General features: G+C 42.1%; 1 protein-coding gene across 3 annotated transcripts in view; it reads right to left on the reverse strand.

Moving 5' to 3' along the window:
• Positions 1 to 2,674: 2,674 nt before the first annotated feature.
• The window catches only part of pde11a (phosphodiesterase 11a), a 101,932-nt gene continuing 87,197 nt past the window's right edge, over positions 2,675 to 17,409 (reverse strand). For 2 of the 3 annotated variants that reach the window (XM_080785734.1, XM_080785732.1), the window contains 10 exons: positions 15,836 to 15,982; positions 15,409 to 15,516; positions 14,408 to 14,517; positions 13,305 to 13,395; positions 11,138 to 11,238; positions 10,790 to 10,867; positions 9,491 to 9,554; positions 8,995 to 9,069; positions 7,569 to 7,652; positions 2,675 to 4,795 (listed from right to left, as the gene is read on the reverse strand). In XM_080785734.1, the coding sequence (XP_080641860.1) occupies positions 4,562 to 4,795; positions 7,569 to 7,652; positions 8,995 to 9,069; positions 9,491 to 9,554; positions 10,790 to 10,867; positions 11,138 to 11,238; positions 13,305 to 13,395; positions 14,408 to 14,517; positions 15,409 to 15,516; positions 15,836 to 15,982 (1,092 nt within the window). In that variant the 3' untranslated portion in view covers positions 2,675 to 4,561. The remainder of the gene's footprint in view (positions 4,796 to 7,568; positions 7,653 to 8,994; positions 9,070 to 9,490; positions 9,555 to 10,789; positions 10,868 to 11,137; positions 11,239 to 13,304; positions 13,396 to 14,407; positions 14,518 to 15,408; positions 15,517 to 15,835; positions 15,983 to 17,409) is intronic. The other variant, XM_080785733.1, reaches the window with a different exon arrangement.

The following is a 17,409-nucleotide window of genomic DNA, read 5'->3' on the forward strand; positions in this document are numbered from 1 at the left end:
TGCGTTCCTGATTGGATAAAATTCCAGTTTCAGAAAATGATTTTTCTGTTTAACAAAAAGCTGGAGAGACCAGGAGACCTCTGTTACTGAACAAACACTATACTGTTAAACACTATACTGTTACTGAACAAACACTATAGCAATGATTACTGTCACAATATAGAGCTATTTAACACTGTTACTGAACAAACACTATAGCAATGATTACTGTCACAATATAGAGCTATTTAACACTGTTACTGAGCACACACTCTATAGCAATGATTACTGTCACAATACAGAGCAATTTAATTTAGGTAACCAAATGGACCCCAATAGTAGATCTTTACACTCTCAATAGTTCAATTGTTGTTAAGCATCTGCTTAATTTCCAACAAACTACACAATTAGAGAATGTAGAAGATTGCTACATTTGATCCTTTGATTATATAATGCAGATTGTAGCATAGTGGTTAGTGACTGAGCTTTGTTAACATGAGTGCCCAGGATCATTTCCCACCAATTTCAAAGAATGTTTGTTGCTTCCCGCCAATTTCACAGAATGTGTCCTTTTACCTACCAAACAATACTCTTTTCACCTCTAGTCGATTATTTATTCAGCATTTGAGCCACTGACCAACATTTGAGGCCATTTAGTCTCTCAGACCCATTTGAGCCACTGACCACCATTGTGAGAGTCTATTAATGTGAAATGGTGGTCCATGGCTCAAACATGTTATCACTTTTGAAGTTACTTGTTGTGTTTATATATGTAAATACTACTCTTTGAAGCCGTGTTCCAGTAGCCGAGTGGGGGTACTGTCGATGGTTAGTAAACATTAAGGCCCGGGTTCTACTCCCCGTCCAGGACTGAGAGTGTGTTTTTATCTTACAAAACAAAATTGTTTTTGCATCTAGTCGAGGTCCATTCTGTATCTGAGCCACTGACCACTATTGTGAGTCTATAAATGTAACATGGTGGTCCGTGGCTCAAATACTGAATGAATAATGGACCTCGACTAGATGCAAAAACAATTGCACGGTTGTTTACAAACAGCCGAAAGTAACCATTCAGCTACTGGAACAGTTTATCAGTTTTGTAGTAACATCATATATATAAACATCATAACAAGTAACTTCACAAGCGATAACAGATGTTTGAACAAAAACAACAACAGCGTTAAGTATTAAATAACATTTACTTATTTACCTTCTGCCTGCAGATGAAGGACCGGAAGAATGACGTGCACTTCCAAACAAACACTGACCAAACTCACCTCATCGCGTCTGCGCCGTATTTGAGGGGGGGCATCACTTCCTTCCGGTGTGATGCCACGCCCGCGAATTTTTACGCGCGATTTTCTTGCAGTCATATATTGTAGTCCTCCTACGTTACATCCGGGTCCCGTCCGCTTATATGCTTCCAACTCGAGTAGAATTATTAATGTAACTGTAAAGTGTCACGACAAAGAAAATATATGACGTGGAATTTCTTGAGTAGAATCCGGAAGTCGCTGCGTACTCGGTGGTCTAGTGGACTAGTCATCTGACTTAGAGTCTTAACTACGCCTGGGGGTCCCCAGACCCCAGAAACTGACAGGTAGGTAGGCCTACTGGGGGTCCCCGGACCCCAGCAACTGTCTGACAGGTACTGCATGGGTTCCCTGGAGCCCCCAGTCTGAGACTCACTGTGCTATTGTAGGCTATAGGCCTATTGTTATTATAGGTCAGTCCGTAAACACTGAAGTTGGTGCTTTGCATGAAAGTAAGGATAGCACTCCATCCATTGATTCACAAATAATACACTTGTATGGCGTCTATATCGTATGACGCCGATCGAGAGGCTAAAGCGGGGAAACGTTTTAGCTGCCTGTCAGACTCGCTGCTTTAGTCGTTGTCTGCATGAGAATCACTGCTCCAGGCCAGGGTAGCCTACTGCTTTTGTTATATTGTATTAAAGTTATAGAGAACATTACCACAGTGAATCACAGCATAGTAAAAAGGTTGGACCGTTCACCCCCTCTCTCCTTCCATTCATGAAATGCCGCCTCGCGAACAGCTTAGGCTACTTTACTATGAGTGACGTAGGCTAGTAGCACGCAACACCACCGTCACCACGTGACCCATATAACTGTCACCAACAACACTTTTAATTATATTACATGAAGCAGACAGCTCTGTGATGAAACCTTTAGCATTACACTGTGGTTAATACGTTTTTATTCACAATGGAATGTTATTGTACTCTTAATATATCATGGTGTATAGCACAGCACAGTAGATTCATATTTCAATCCATCTGGGATGTTAAAATTGTGCAAAACTCTGTTCAATGAATTACCTCTTCATATTTCTTAGCGTTGTTGAGGTCTTCTTTAGTTAGTGTAACAGAAGGGAATCGAACCCTGGTCTCCCACGTGGAAAACATAGCAGATCTACAAGCTCATATGACACATTGTGATTGTCGATAGTGGTTAATCACTCTAATCAATTTTAAAAAACGTGCTTCTCGATTATTCGATTAATCTGAAAAGTAATTGATAGAATAATTGCTAAGAAAAGATAGTTGCAGCCATAAAACAAGGCTCAAATGCAACATTCCATGTATTCCATGTTTTGTCCACAGGATGTCAGTACTGCATCAGAAAAAAAATAAAAATCACATAATATAGTATAAGAAAAACACAAAAGGACATCCTTAGCAGCACATTTTTATTCAAAGTCAACAAAACATTGCACATTTTCAGGAACATGCCATAGGTTTCTCCCAGTTCAGCCTGCTTCATAAATAAACCTTTTATCAAGAACAATGAAATACAAGAAGCACGTTACAATGCAAAAAAGACAGGTACCAAGTAGAGGAACCTAATAGAAAAATATAACAGCAATATTAATACTTCACTTAACATGATGCAATAGAATTGAAATCATGCATTTCAATGAAATAATCTGAATTTATTCATAAATTCCAAAATACGAGGTATTCGTTGTCTCATATGTTCGCTACATCCATAGCAGTTGGTTGAATTCAATACTGCAAAAAAACTCATGCATTTCAAATTTCATGTCGACTTCTTCAACCAAAATACAATAGCACACAGATCCATGCCACACAATTTGCACATTTGGACTCCAATTAACAAAGCTATAACACAATTTGTAGGACATATACCCCAAATGAAACTTAGAAATATTATATATAACATTTGAAAACTTGGGGCCTTCACTACAAAGAGCAGTGTCAGAATCTCCTTTGTATACCGAGTAAAAATGTGGTTCCATGTACTATTTGTGAGCTTTGACAAAAGGCCAGTTGTGTTTTGTACAATAACATGATAGGTGTGAGCATGGGTCGGAGTTCCTATAACTTTGCAATGGCATCATGTTGCAAGTTATCGACTTTCTGCATAAAATAAGTTATGTCTAGCTATATTTTGCTTCCTCGAATGTAAAACTACCTAAAGGTTATAACAAAATGACAAACGATGTCTGTACTCTTTAGCAAATTATTATTTATAAAATATGATATATTATAAGGGCAACTTTGTCAAGGCACATTATTGTGTGTGTGTGTGTGTGTGTGTGTGTGTGTGTGTGTGTGTGTGTGTGTGTGTGTGTGTGTGTGTGTGTGTGTGTGTGTGTGTGCGCGCGTGTGAACTTACAGTACACATATGTGTGCAGACAGCAAGTGAGATTATTTCATTAAAAAATGGGGCAGAGCAAAATTCCCTTTGGATAGCTGTTAATGCTCTATGGTTAAAATGGGGTAAAGAAGACATATTGCATTAGCTAGTTGTAATAGCTGCAAAATACGTCATGGTTCTGCATGGATTTTAAAACTATCTAATAATCTTGGTGAGGAGGCATGCATTCTTTTTCATTTGTATCTTAAAACAAGGCACAGGAAGGGAGGGAAAGGAACACTGAATTTGCATTGTAAGCATTGCCACTAGTCCTGCTGTTCCTGCACCTTTCAGAAACTCTACACACAGGTTACAATCCAGAGCTTATTATCTTTAAACTGCACTTGCATATAACATCTCTTTCAAATTCAATTATCTATAAATACAGATTTACAAAAAGATTACGCCCACCCCACAGACAAAATGCTTGCAAGAAATAAGTATCAGTAAGAACTAAGAAAGCAAAATGACACGACAGCAGAAGAAAAAAAAGAAAATTATTTTCTCTCCAATGTTCTCCATGCCTTGTCGTGAGACTTCAATTTCCTTGGAGAAAAACTGCTCAGAACAGTTCACTGGTTCACTGGTTGTCAATGGACACTGTGGTTTGACGTTTCTTTCAGACATTTATTTATGTATTTATTTATCAGATGGTTGGTAACTGCTCCAAAAAGCAGGTCAGAAACAGCTCTGTGTTTCTCATCCTCCAGCAGAGCGCTTGGAAGGGACAAGAAACACCTCTATCATAGCGCCACACTCAAGTCTAAAGCTCATCTCTCTAGTAGCATAAGCGAGGAACAGAGCCCAAGAACCTCTGCATGCACTGCACTGCCTATTTTGCAGGCTGCATTTAAGAGGAAAGGAAAGCTAAAAGATCTGCCTGGAGATTGCAGCAGAAGCTAGCTAGCAGGTTTACTTTGGTCTCCATCAGCACCACCACCACAACAAGGTGTGCTAACACTGTCTGCTGCGGCGCAACAACCAGTTTCTGTGCTTTCACTGCTACAAAGGCTTGGTGTTTGAGATACACTCTGTGTACGCTGTCTTTCCATGTTCAGTTCCTCCCATCTGGCCCTGTTAGCCTGGATCATGTCAACCATTGGTTGGAGTTTTGGGTTCAACTTGACCAGAGTCTATAGAGGGGGGGGGGATGAAAAAGAAAAGGCAGTAATTAGCATGAATACTGGAGAACTCGGCCCGCCGACTCTTCTTCATCTTTGGCGAGATTTCTTCCCCTTTCGGCGACTCTTCGTCACTTTCCGGTTCGAGTTCTGTCTGAGAACTCGGTCCGAAAGTGACGAAGAGTCGCCGAAAGGGGAAGAAATCTCGCCACTGGAGCGCGCATCTAGCTACTGCATGATGATCATGCACGCTGACAGACAGCAGATCAATAAAAGCATGCAAAAGCATTCAGCTTTCACAAGTGTGCCCATATAGAGAAGGAAAATAATTAGTGCCCCGAAACGTGTAGAAAACTCGGCAGAATCTGAAGAAGAGTCGGCCCACGGCGATTCTTCTTAAGAGTCTGCCGAGTTTTCTACACGTTTTGCCGACTTATCAAGATAAGTCGGCAAAAAGGGTAAATGTGCCGAGTATTCTTGTTACCATTAGCATTACATTGTTCATCATATGGACTAAAGACGAAACAAATAAAACAACACAAAGAAAGAACATCTGGCCTAGACAACATATTGTGATTGTTTTGAATCCCGGAGTGGCTGTTTTTTAAGATTAGAGGCACATGTATGACACTTGACACTTGCTTTGGCAATGTAAACGTTTGTTTTCTCATGCCAATAAAGCTCCTTTGAATTGAAAATTGTATGACTATGATAAGTTGGCATTGTCAAGTGGTAGAGTTATAAATTATAATGTTGTCAAATTGAAATACTGGCTTTCATTCAACATTAATTACTGCTTTAGAAATTCTTACATTCTTAGTTTCCTTACAATCTATTGGTTTTCCAAGAAAGGTTGTAATTAGTTCTCATAATTAGCATTATGCCTTCATACTATATGGAAATAGAAAGGTGGAGGAGGCACAACCCATACTTGATTTATTATTTTATAGTACCTAGGTGATGAGTAGTTGGATATTTTAAAAACGGAGTTAATGGAGGTATACTGTAAAACCGAGAGGATGTGAATTCTAAACATTATTAAAAGCTAACAAAACAGCCACATGTATTGGAGCCAGTGTTAAGAAAAGAGTGGTGGAGTTCATGAGTCAAGACTTCATATGTATCTACAAAAACAGGCTAATGGCCACTTTCATATGGAATCCATAATGGTTTCGGGAGAGTGTGTGTTCAAAAGTACACTTCAAGCTGTTCACTTCAGAGCACTAAAAACAACATGCATTCCTCCTACAAAGTTAAATGAACACACAGGACTTTACAGTGTATGTGTGTGCAGCTGAATTTGGGGTCTCTGACATTGTCATGACACTGTCTATGGGGTTGTGTGTGTGGCCTTTGGCGCTACAAGTACAGTATTTTCCACAATTTGTTATTCTATACTATAGAGTAGACTACCGCCCGGATCGCCTTAATCTAATCTAGTCTTAACAGAGGGGGATTTTCTAAAGGGAGACATTGTTTTCCTCTCTCCTTGCAGGGTCTACTGATGCACGTAGGACTGAGCTTACACCAAGGCGCAATTCCAACACAGATGTAAAAGAGAGGGAGACTGTGTGTGTCTAGCGGACTTTGAAGATGGAAGGTTACATAATGGAGGATTAATATTCCACACAGTAGCGAGCTACCACCCGAAGAACGAGATCAGTGAGATCAAGGAGCGGATCCCTTCCTCCCACAGACAAAAACCCTGCTGCTGCAGTGCTGCCTCTGAACTTCCTATATGCACCCTCATCACCAGTATAATTGGCAGCCTTGTGAGCTTGCAATCTGCAATTCTCAAAACATTTGCGTTTACAGGGTGCCCTGGTGAGGCAGCGTGGAGGCAGAACACAGAGAATACAATCCTTTGTTGCTTTTCATCTGCCCAACACAGGCAGCAATAACGATAGAACAAAGCAGCGCTAACTCCCCATGTTGATCTTGGAATAACCCAATGGATTCAATTATCTCTTACTTTCTTCACTTATATGGTTAAGACAGCAACAATGACAATATTACGTCAAAAGAAAATTATTGATTAAGTGCAACCGTGTGAAACAAATCATACCGATCATCTACTGTACCAAAATAACGGTTTTGTCCTTGATCCTTCCCACAGTCCTTATCTAGTTGACTTGTTGCTTTTCATCTCTATATCATTAACACCCCTTATCTGTCAATAGCCTTGATCTCCTCAGGAAATCAGCCTTCCTCTGCCTCCCACACAGTCACCGTCTCAGGCAGGGGAGGGGCAGGTGAGCCTTGACGTCACCATCTGGCACACAAAACTCACACACAGCGCACACACCGACGCACACATGCACCTTTTTTTTCAGTCACTTCAGTTCCCCTTTCTCCAGCATTGTGTAGTGAAGCTTAAAATACGATGCATCAAGGACGGGCTTTATCCCTATTCCCTACTAACGTCACAGTGCCATTCACACACTCCACTGGCTCGTTTTCTTGCGATCGGGAATGGAAAATTAAATCCTGTATTCAAGGCCTTTAATGTGGCCTTGATGGTATAAAAACATGCTAGGTAGGAATCTCTTTGAGGAAAGAATGTTGAATGTCTGTACACAGTAAAACTGTATTTCACTGTACAGGCTCTGCATTAAATTACACTGATGATTTTATTGTATGGGGTTTGTTTCAATTGTTGGGTGTCATTGTGGACAGTAGCAAATGGAAGGACAGTATCCTCTGATGTTGGGGGGAGGGGGGGTGGACATTTTGCAAAGAGAGCCTTGAGGGTTTACAAGCTCAGGCATGAATTACCAAGGATTACCTCATAAAGCGGTGCACAGATTCCATCAATCCACTCCAGCTGAAGTCCTGGCAATTCATCCTTCCGGTTTCTATCAAAGATGGCCTAAAACACAAACATTAAGCCTAATTTATGCTTTGTCATACAACCGTATACATTAATGAAGAAGATGATGCACCGCGTCATGTTTTTCAGTTGAAAATCATCTCACAAGACTAAGTCCCATAATTCTTCCATTTTTCATACACACCCACACACATGCTAGCACAGGGGCAATGCAAGAAGATGTATATGATAGTACATTATATAATGCCTGATTTATACTTGGTTAATGGTTACACACCAGTGTGGCGCACTGAAAATAGCAGATGTACAAGCTCAAGTGTATATGCCGCAGCGTGACACATTGTGAGCTTAAAGTACACAAAGGTAACAGGTCAAGTGTAGAGTAGGAATTGGCTAGGTTTGTCAACATAATAATTGTCAACCATAATTACTCGAGGTAAAGAAAAATTCTCCCTCCACTTTTGAGACAAGCAAGTTCCATTCTGAAGCCTGAACAGGAGGCTGCGCTTCAGAGATAGTTACTGGGCTACGGCTTACAAGTTGAATATTTAATTTCCAAACACCCACACATTGATTTTTACATGGTTTGACACAAGCAGTGGTCCTGAGGCTACCCTGTTAGCTACATCAGAGGGGAGGGAATGTGGCCAGGCTCGATTAGTCAAAAGCCAGTAATTGCACACAAAATGCTGCTGCTACTCCCCATTTGCATTGGCCATCAAAGCAACTGGAGAAGAACAAGAGATGCTCTTGGAAGCCTGGCTTTGAGGACAATATAAATGTATTCTGAAAATGTGAAGATGCATTCATTAAGACACTTTCCCTGCCATTGCTATTTTAGTATTTTTTGTTAGTTTTTATGATTACGGTTATGATTATGATTATTATGAATTTAGCATTCTACTAAAGTACATCGGACACGGCAAGGTGAATAGTCTAGTCCCCTTTATGTAATCTAAGAATAGAATGTGTCATGACGCTGTTATTACCTTTGGGTAAATGCAAAGGTCAGAGTTTTCTGTGTTTTGAGTGAGAATCTTGCACAAGAGGGTAGGCTGAAGGAGAGACATGTGGTCCAAAGATCGCTCTAGGCACAGTGGAGGGACAGCAGATCAAGGTTGACAGCTCACCTCGCTCACATCGTGTGACGCAAGCTCTTGTGTAACTAATGCAACTATGGCTCCGTGTAACTCGCCTTCCGCACATACGCAGTCGGGCCAGCAGAAGCACGGAAAATAACATTGGGCAGGCCTCTGTGAAGGACTTGCTGTGCACCCCGACAGACTATAAATAGCTGTGAGAGGCCGTATCTTCTGAGGGTCTAGAGGGGTGAAACATACCATGCATAAACACAATGCCAGGGATGCTTTCATGTACTCACCGAAGGGGTGAGCTTCAGTTCAGATCTCTCTCTGTCTCCCTGTTCAAAGAACTCATTGGTCACCAACTCGGCTACCTGGCAAGACAGGAACATTCAGGTGAATGATTTCAGAATCATGCTGTCTGTCTGGTTAGTACATGTGCTATTCTATTGAATTATTTGATCTTGAAGATGGTCCTTGATGCCTGAAACGTAGTTGAATCAAGAGAAATACATTTGGAGCTGGTGTGCAATGCATTCTTTGTCATTCTTGTTATACACTCTGTTATGCACAAATGTAATCAAAACCAAAACACTCATGAGTCTTTTTGGTTACATTTGTACATGCACATTTTGGTTGCACTCGCAGGCAGTGATCAAAGTTTATTTATTAATATTTTACAAATCACAATATGACATGGGTCAATAAATCAGTAGCATACAAGATTCCCAAACTTCTGAGTTTTCAGCAATTGAGTACAAATCAAGCCTGACTCATTTTGCCTGCATCTCTCACCTTGCGTGATATTTCCCAAGGTTTAGTGACAGCCCCCAGATCACACGCTGTCATCAGCATAGATCTGAGGAGAAATTAAACAACATGGATTTACTGAACTTCACAGAGCCACCCACTGAGGTAATCTCACAAGGCATCTCAAACAACTCAATTTCAACACAACCAATAAGCACTTCTTTGTTGCATGTATGAATAACAAGAATGTCATAACTGCCAGGTGCAGCAAGCTCTTGTAGCGCCCCCTGTCCTACCCAGATGACCGAGAACAAGAGGCGCTACACATCTACTTACAGTAGGTTACACAGGTTGAACAGCATTGGCCGTACAATTGTATTGCCTCAGCAAAAGCAGTCAATAAACACAATAACAAAATATAGCCTACAGTTTCCGCGATGTAGTAAGAAAATAAATAAAGAGAGCTCTTAAGAATAGAAAAGTGTCTTTAGGGTGTTAAAACCCCTTTTTGCAATTACCTTTAAAGTCTAGCTTGAAGTTGTTTTAGGCATGTTCTAACAATAAAGACAATACAAATGAATAGTTCCTTCAAAAATAATTTCTAGACTGCACAACAACTGTACTGTCTAAGTACATAACAAACCTGTTAATAAAGTATTCAATCAATCAAGTTGCTGAACATAAAACTCTCTGTAAATAAAGCAGGCAAAGTGCTGTTAATAAAGTATTCAAATAAAAAAGTGCTGCTGAATAGAATTTTTTTCTCTGTAGGCAAACAAAGTGCTGATAGAAAATGTGTCATTGACTCATTTTCTGTAAACAAACTGTAGCAGCAAAATATTACCAATTTGTCTTTAAACCAAGGATGTAGCAGCAATAATAAAGTAAATTAAAGAAAAGTGCCAACACTGTCGCCACTCTCTTACTATATTACTCTCGTCCCTACTAGAACCACAAGTGACTGTAAGCCAGGTTTACACCTGGCAAAAATAGCAATCTACAAGACTACAAAGCATTGCGTTGCAAATTGCAATGTATTGTGAGTTTTGCAATGTATTGTGAGCTTTTGCTGTTTTCTCGTAAAACATTTATTTCAGGAATTCTATTTTCTTTGAAAAATGTCACCTATAATGACATTTCCAAAATCAAGGGATAAAAGGTTGATAGTGGTTAAATAAAAACAAAATTCTGATATTAACATTCTGTATTAATTGTGAGCTGGGTGCATCGGTTCTCAAATCCATACATGGGAACAGAGAATATTGCAATATTCTCATTCATCTGATGTTAGACGACAAGAATAGAAACTGGTGAGAACCAATGCACTAGGTTGCCATGACTTACCGGCACATGTCTCTGTGAGCCTTCACGTTCCAGTTGTACTCCCCTTTGTTGACGAGATCGAAGAATGTATTCCTGTTTCTAGAGAGGGCAGAACGGATATGCAGGTGTCAATACATGTTCTATCCACAAGGGGGCAATATTGCATAGAAGATTTCTATCCAGCAGGTTACAAGCCTATCATAAACAGAGCATGACAACTAGTTCACTAGGGGTACTCAGTCACTGTGCTACACCATAAATAAGTCAGCGCTTTTGAATCGGCCAAGGCCAGATGTCTTTTTTAATTTCTAACAAAGGTAATTCAAACAAGATGTGCGCCCAGCTGAAACAGTCTAAGAACAAACATACTCAAAGTAAAGTGTGAGATCTGTGGCCAGGATGGACTGCTTCAACAGCTGCATGAGGTCACTGTATTCTGCCGAGGCAAGGTTTGCGAAGATGTTATGTCCCTGTGGGAGACATACAGAGACGGCATGATGAACACCAAGAACACTAAGAATTGCAGGGCGTGCATGAATGAAATAAAAACATGATGCATATAATGCGGCCAACTGAATCCTCCAATAGACATAGGACTGTTTTAACAGAGACAACCTCAGCTCCACTGTCATTCCTTTGCGAAAACATGTCAGCATGTTCAGTCAGAGACTGTCACATCAGATTGAGCTGTGGAAGAGGAAGATATGCCACTCTGTAGTGTGTAGAAGAGGGTGTGTGTGTGTGTGTGTGTGTGTGTGTGTGTGTGTGTGTGTGTGTGTGTGTGTGTGTGTGTGTGTGTGTGTGTGTGTGTGTGTGTGTGTGTGTGTGCACATACACACATGCACGATTGCACGCACGTGCGGACACACGCATAAACCACAGTCACAGGGAACATTGCCGGCGGCTCAATAAGATGAACCATCAGGAAATCAGAGGGACAGCGCTTAATAAGTAAGCACCATCTCTCACTTGAAGCTCTCCTGTCATTAAAAAAGACCCTCTCTTTGTCATGTATTATACATTCCTTTACCACTTACCCACTCCCCTCTGGAGGACAGTGGGGAGGGGGAGAGGGAGGGGGCGGGCTTGGATGCCTTTGGAGCACAGAGAGAAAATAGAAGATGCTGAGGAGATAGGGGTTTAATAAAGGACTGAGGGGATGAGGCCAGATGGAATGGGATGACCAGTCCAGGGTCTCCCCCGCCCCATGATCTCTGAAAGAAGCTGAGATTAAGGGTTTGCTCAGCTGGCCTCCGTGAGACGAAAGCAGCAGCTCATGTGTTCCCATGAAATACTGAACACCATAAATAGTGGAGACAATAAGAAAGGCTCTCGTGTCGTCTTAATTGGAGCGGATGAAGAAAAAAGAGAGGAAGTGAGGTAGGATGATATAAAGGGAGGGAGTAGCATAAAAAAAAGTTGAAATTTTAATTAACGCTTCCCACCGGTTGGTGGGCTGAATCTGTGAGCTCTCTTTTCCCCTTGAATTAGCCACACTATTAATTTATATGCTAATGGGACAGCGGTAGTTCATCCCCTGTATCAACAGAAACCATTATGATGTTCCAAGCAAACATTTGTCTGCTTCCTGTGTTGTCAGCAGCACCGTGATAATGAAGCTAATGGAACATGGTCTGCTATGCCATGTCCCAGCTGCTCCACAAATGTCTTTAATTACAACCTCACTCAAACGCAGTCACCTGGCAAAACGCCTTTCTAAACCAATTACAGTCAAATCTATCGGTTATAGAATTAATTAAGGGGCAGCATAGGACATTTGTCTAGACTGGTTTGATAATAGCAAACCTAGCATCTCCCGTTGTTTTGCAAGAAGTGCAGCAAATAGAAGAGGAAGGAAATGTGTGTCCTCTGGTCTCGATGTGGTGATAGGTGTGGTCTCGCGGCCGCCAGTAGCTCAGGTTTACACCTGTACATCTACTGTACATAAAACAACTTGAACCCTAGCATCAGTCTCCAGGGTCCCAGAACAACATATTTTCAGATGGGAGTCGGCGGCCAAATACATAACATTTTGGGGGTCCTTGACATAAAAAAGTTTGAGAACCACTGATACAGAAACATATGGGTTTTTCAGAAAGTTTGTAGAATGTTATCACGTCCAGAAATCAAAGAATAGCTGATCTCGCATCATGTTGCGTGCCGTCTATTTTCGGCAGAGAGATTTATAGCGAAACAAAAGTGTGGACAAGTACAGAGCCAAGAGCCAAGGGCCATGTACAGGTCGAGTATTAGTTCATAGAGGGTTTAAGTGGTTGACATTGCATGACATTATGGCAAACTTTTTAGTTTTTTTAAGAATGTTTTCATTTAAGAATTGAAAGAATTCAACAATAAAAGAAAGACACATCTCCAAGCTCACAACGTGCAGTATTGATGCGTCGCAATGCAAAGCACGATGCGACATAGGACTTAAGTGAGTATAACAACAAATTGTGTTGGAAGTGGCCCGCTGTGTAATCAGATGAGTACACAGCAAAACTGCATTGCAGCAGGAGATAGTGAAAACATAGTGCACCTCGCTCTGCAGGATCATCACAGCATGGTTGAAGTGGTGGTGTTCCAGGGTTGCAGAGGTCCCATAAAGCAGAGAGAGGGCTGAGCCCGTCCTGACAGACGCACACACACACACACGCGCACGCGCACACACACACACACACACACACACACACACACACACACACACACACACACACACACACACACACACACACACACACACACACACACACACACACACACACACACACACACACACACACACACACACACACACACACACACACAGGATAATATCATCAGCATTCAACGGAGTATGGAGTACACTTGTAAGTCCCTCACCAAATCAGTCTGCACACTCACCAAAACACATGCCAACTTTTGGCTCAATAATAAAGAAATCAGAGAGTCGTAATCTAAACAGCAGCTAAAGCGACTACATCTGCTCTCATCTCCATTCAGTGCAAATAAGTGCAAAAAACACACATGGGGACTGAGCTGGCTGTGTCGTAACTGGGCTGCGTGGGCAGAGAACAACACCAGCGTTAAGAAATTCAACAGCAATTTTACCTGCTGCTCTAATTGTGAGACTCAGCAGTGTTTACGGTGGCTACATTAAACAGAGGCTTATATAAGGCTTATGCAACTTGCTGCTTGACTCTGGATTATTTTATTTGGGGCTGGACTAACAGCAGACTGCTGCAGGTCGGTAAGTAAAACATACTATTTGTGTGTGTGTGTGTGTGTGTGTGTGTGTGTGTGTGTGTGTGTGTGTGTGTGTGTGTGTGTGTGTGTGTGTGTGTGTGTGTGTGTGTGTGCGTGCGTGCGTGCGTGCGTGCGTGCGTGCGTGCGTGCGTGCGGGAGGGAGGGAGGGAGTAATAGATGGAGAAGGAGTGAGGGGGAGTAGAGAGTGAAAGAAAGGGGGAGACAGGGAGGAGAGTGAGGGAGAGGGGAAGAAAGTGGGAGACAGAGAAAGACATGGAGACAGAGAGAGGGGGGAGTGAGTGAGAGAAAGAGAGAGAGGGAAAGATGAAAGGGGAGAATGGACAGACAGAGCAGCATCAGACACACAGAGACAGACAGAGCAGCATTAGACAAACAGAGACAGACAGAGGCTCCTACTTGGCCTGGAAAGCGTTATTGGTTCCTCTGTGGTCGAGATCGTGACACACACAGCCCACGATGAGCGCCAGGACCTCCACCTCCGTCAGCGTCTCCTGGAAGCCTGCCGTCTGATTGGCACGCACGCACGCACACACGCACGCACGCACACAAGCACACACGCACGCACACACACACACACACACACACACACACACACACACACACACACACACACACACACACACACACACACACACACACACACACACACACACACACACACACACACACACACACACACACACACACACCTGGTTATTGTAATAGTGCAAGGGCACAGCACATAAAAAAACAGCCTTACAGCAGATGATGGTATCATCCTAAAACCAGTACCATGGGAGGAAAGGCAGTAATGCAGGGGGGTGGGTTATAGAGGCCTTGTGCTGAGTGAGTGTGGGGATAGTGGCAAGGATAGCACAGTCCTCAGCCCACTCATTAAAAACACATGGCAGGAGAGAGAATGAGGCCCAAAACAGCTTACACACTACTATTTCACTACCCTCTGCCAATAATCAATTCAGATGGGAGACCATACATTAATGCTGTGCTTGATTAAATGAACTACTGTGGTGCTTGTGTGCGTGCATGCTTGTGTGCGTGTGTGCGTGCGTGCGTGCATGCGTGTGTGTGTGCGTGCGTGGGTGTGTGTTCATGCATGTGTGCACGTTGCCCTGCGGAAATGATAAAGTAAAAAGCTCCAGGAACTGCATGAGGCAATTCACTGGGGACTCTATTCAAGCAAACATCTACACAGCATCTGCTGTTTGTATGCTTAGTAAGACACAAGGTTGTTAAGTTGAACTGCGAATAAATTGCAGGGAAGGCAAAGAGAAATGAGTAATTAAAGAACAGAACAAATATAAGGGCAACCCAATGTGCACAGATAACAGGTGTGCAGATTTAATATTATATAATAGCCGACATGACGCTAATACAGAGTGAGAGTGTTTCATATTCACCGTTAGCATGGCGAACATGCACTGGCAAACGTTGAACGCGTGCCTCCAGTTGTGGTATAGGACCATGCGGTAGTTCTTTCTGACAGTCAGCAGCCATCTGCACAGTGTCTGGAGAGCAAGGAGAACATGTATAGCTATTAGCTACATTAACCCTAAATAGGCTACTTGGTCCCACAGGGTTCTATACTTGTGACTTTTGGGTTTTTTTCACTCTACATTTCATTCATTTTCTTATTGTTTTGATATTACTTTTGGTTTAGAGTCTGCACTGTCCTTTTCCAAGTTCTGTGGGTTGAGCACGTCAAGCTTTGGACTACTTCAACTGAATCTGAAACACGTCCAAAGGACATGAAACGGGGCAGGCAGACAGACACACAGGTAGAGAAAGAGATACATGCGGGCAGACCCAGAGACTGAGAGATCTCACCTCATAATCAATCTTGAACTTCTGCACAATGCCCAGTTCCATGAACATTCTCAGAGCCGCTGTTATCATGGCATCCACGTCCAGAGAAAAATCATCAAAGGAAAGCAGATCGATGCCCAGCTCACAAACAAGAGGAATGTTAGCAGCCTGTTGTGGAGACGCACAGGAAAAACAAAACAAAAACAAAGCGTAGGAAAGAGGAAATATGAGTTCAGAAAGGAAACATGAGAGCTCAGAGAGGCAGAGGTCAGAAGTCAGACACTCAAGTGGGAGAGATATGGAAACATGCTAATTAAGGCTCAGAGGACTCATTCAGAAAAAAGTTCAGATTAATGAGGACTCTTATAACCAGAGGAGATGACTGTTGTTTACTCTCAAAGCTCATTGACCAAACCTTAACTGTAGTCATCAATGACCTTTTTGAACACAGAAAAACAGTGAATCCTATTGTGCTCAACCAACCTTTACAGCGGTCTTTAGAGAGCTCTAATGAGCACAAGATCAAACTGTGCAGACCCACACAGCACATTCTCCAGTCAGCATACACATTAGAATTCAAACCATTGCCTTATCTTATGGCCTGCCATTCTTACAGGGCAATCAGCTCCACAAGTTAAAAATCCTTTCTCTGTGCATACAATACCACATGTCATATCTATCGCACAGCTGTATGTCTTTCAGGTCAGCAGGTGGCTTCCTCTATAATTCAGTGCCCCGGGGCTATAAAGAATGACAGCCAAGGTTGTTTGCCAGTGACAGTTACATTTCGATGGAATCCTATAGCCGAGTGCACGAGCCTCCATATGTAGAGCAGTAATGAAAGGCGTGCATGAAGGCAGGGAGCAGAGCACAGAGCACGCCGCTGTTTGAGGGGGCTGGAAGATCACACAAGCAAGGCTGCAAAGCGGAGTTCTTGCGTCGTGCTAATGGCCACAGGGGGTGGGGGTGCTGCTTGTGTGGAGGGAGTTGAAGGCAGTCCATAAATGTTCAAGAAAAATAGGTCATATCTACATCTACAGAAATGTTGTGTCAATTAAGAATGAATTGTTTCCTGTTCCTTGACTGTATTAATAATGTAATGAGAGTGATTGACTATTGATTGCACTAATCCATTTCACCACCACAATTACTTTATTTTCATCTGGGAACTGACATGGTATTGCCTCCAGTCTCTAGAACGCATATTAATGCTCATGCCCAACTCCAGGACTTGGGAGCGATTGGCAATTGAACACTGACAGACATGTAATCAATTATTTCTCCGTTGCCATAGATTTTTTCATGTTTCCCATTTGAAGGTAATGAGTGCCAACATTCCAATTAGAAATAGTTCTCTTAATTAAAAGGGTCTACAAGTGAACCAGTTGCATTCTGAACATAACATCTAGGATATTGTCTGCCTGTTAACTTTTATGCACCAAATGTTTCTGTCCTGACAGATCATTAGAGTCTTTTCTTGTATACAATAGGGTCTATGTCTAATATCATTGATAAAATGGCCGACTTGGAACTGTCCATTGAGACTCTTTTCCGTTGTATAATGACAGTAACCTCACTGCTACGCTAGGTTTTGG

Source organism: Protomyctophum bolini (genome assembly GCF_963924005.1).
Source record: "Protomyctophum bolini genome assembly, chromosome: 16".
Classification (NCBI taxonomy): domain Eukaryota; kingdom Metazoa; phylum Chordata; class Actinopteri; order Myctophiformes; family Myctophidae; genus Protomyctophum; species Protomyctophum bolini.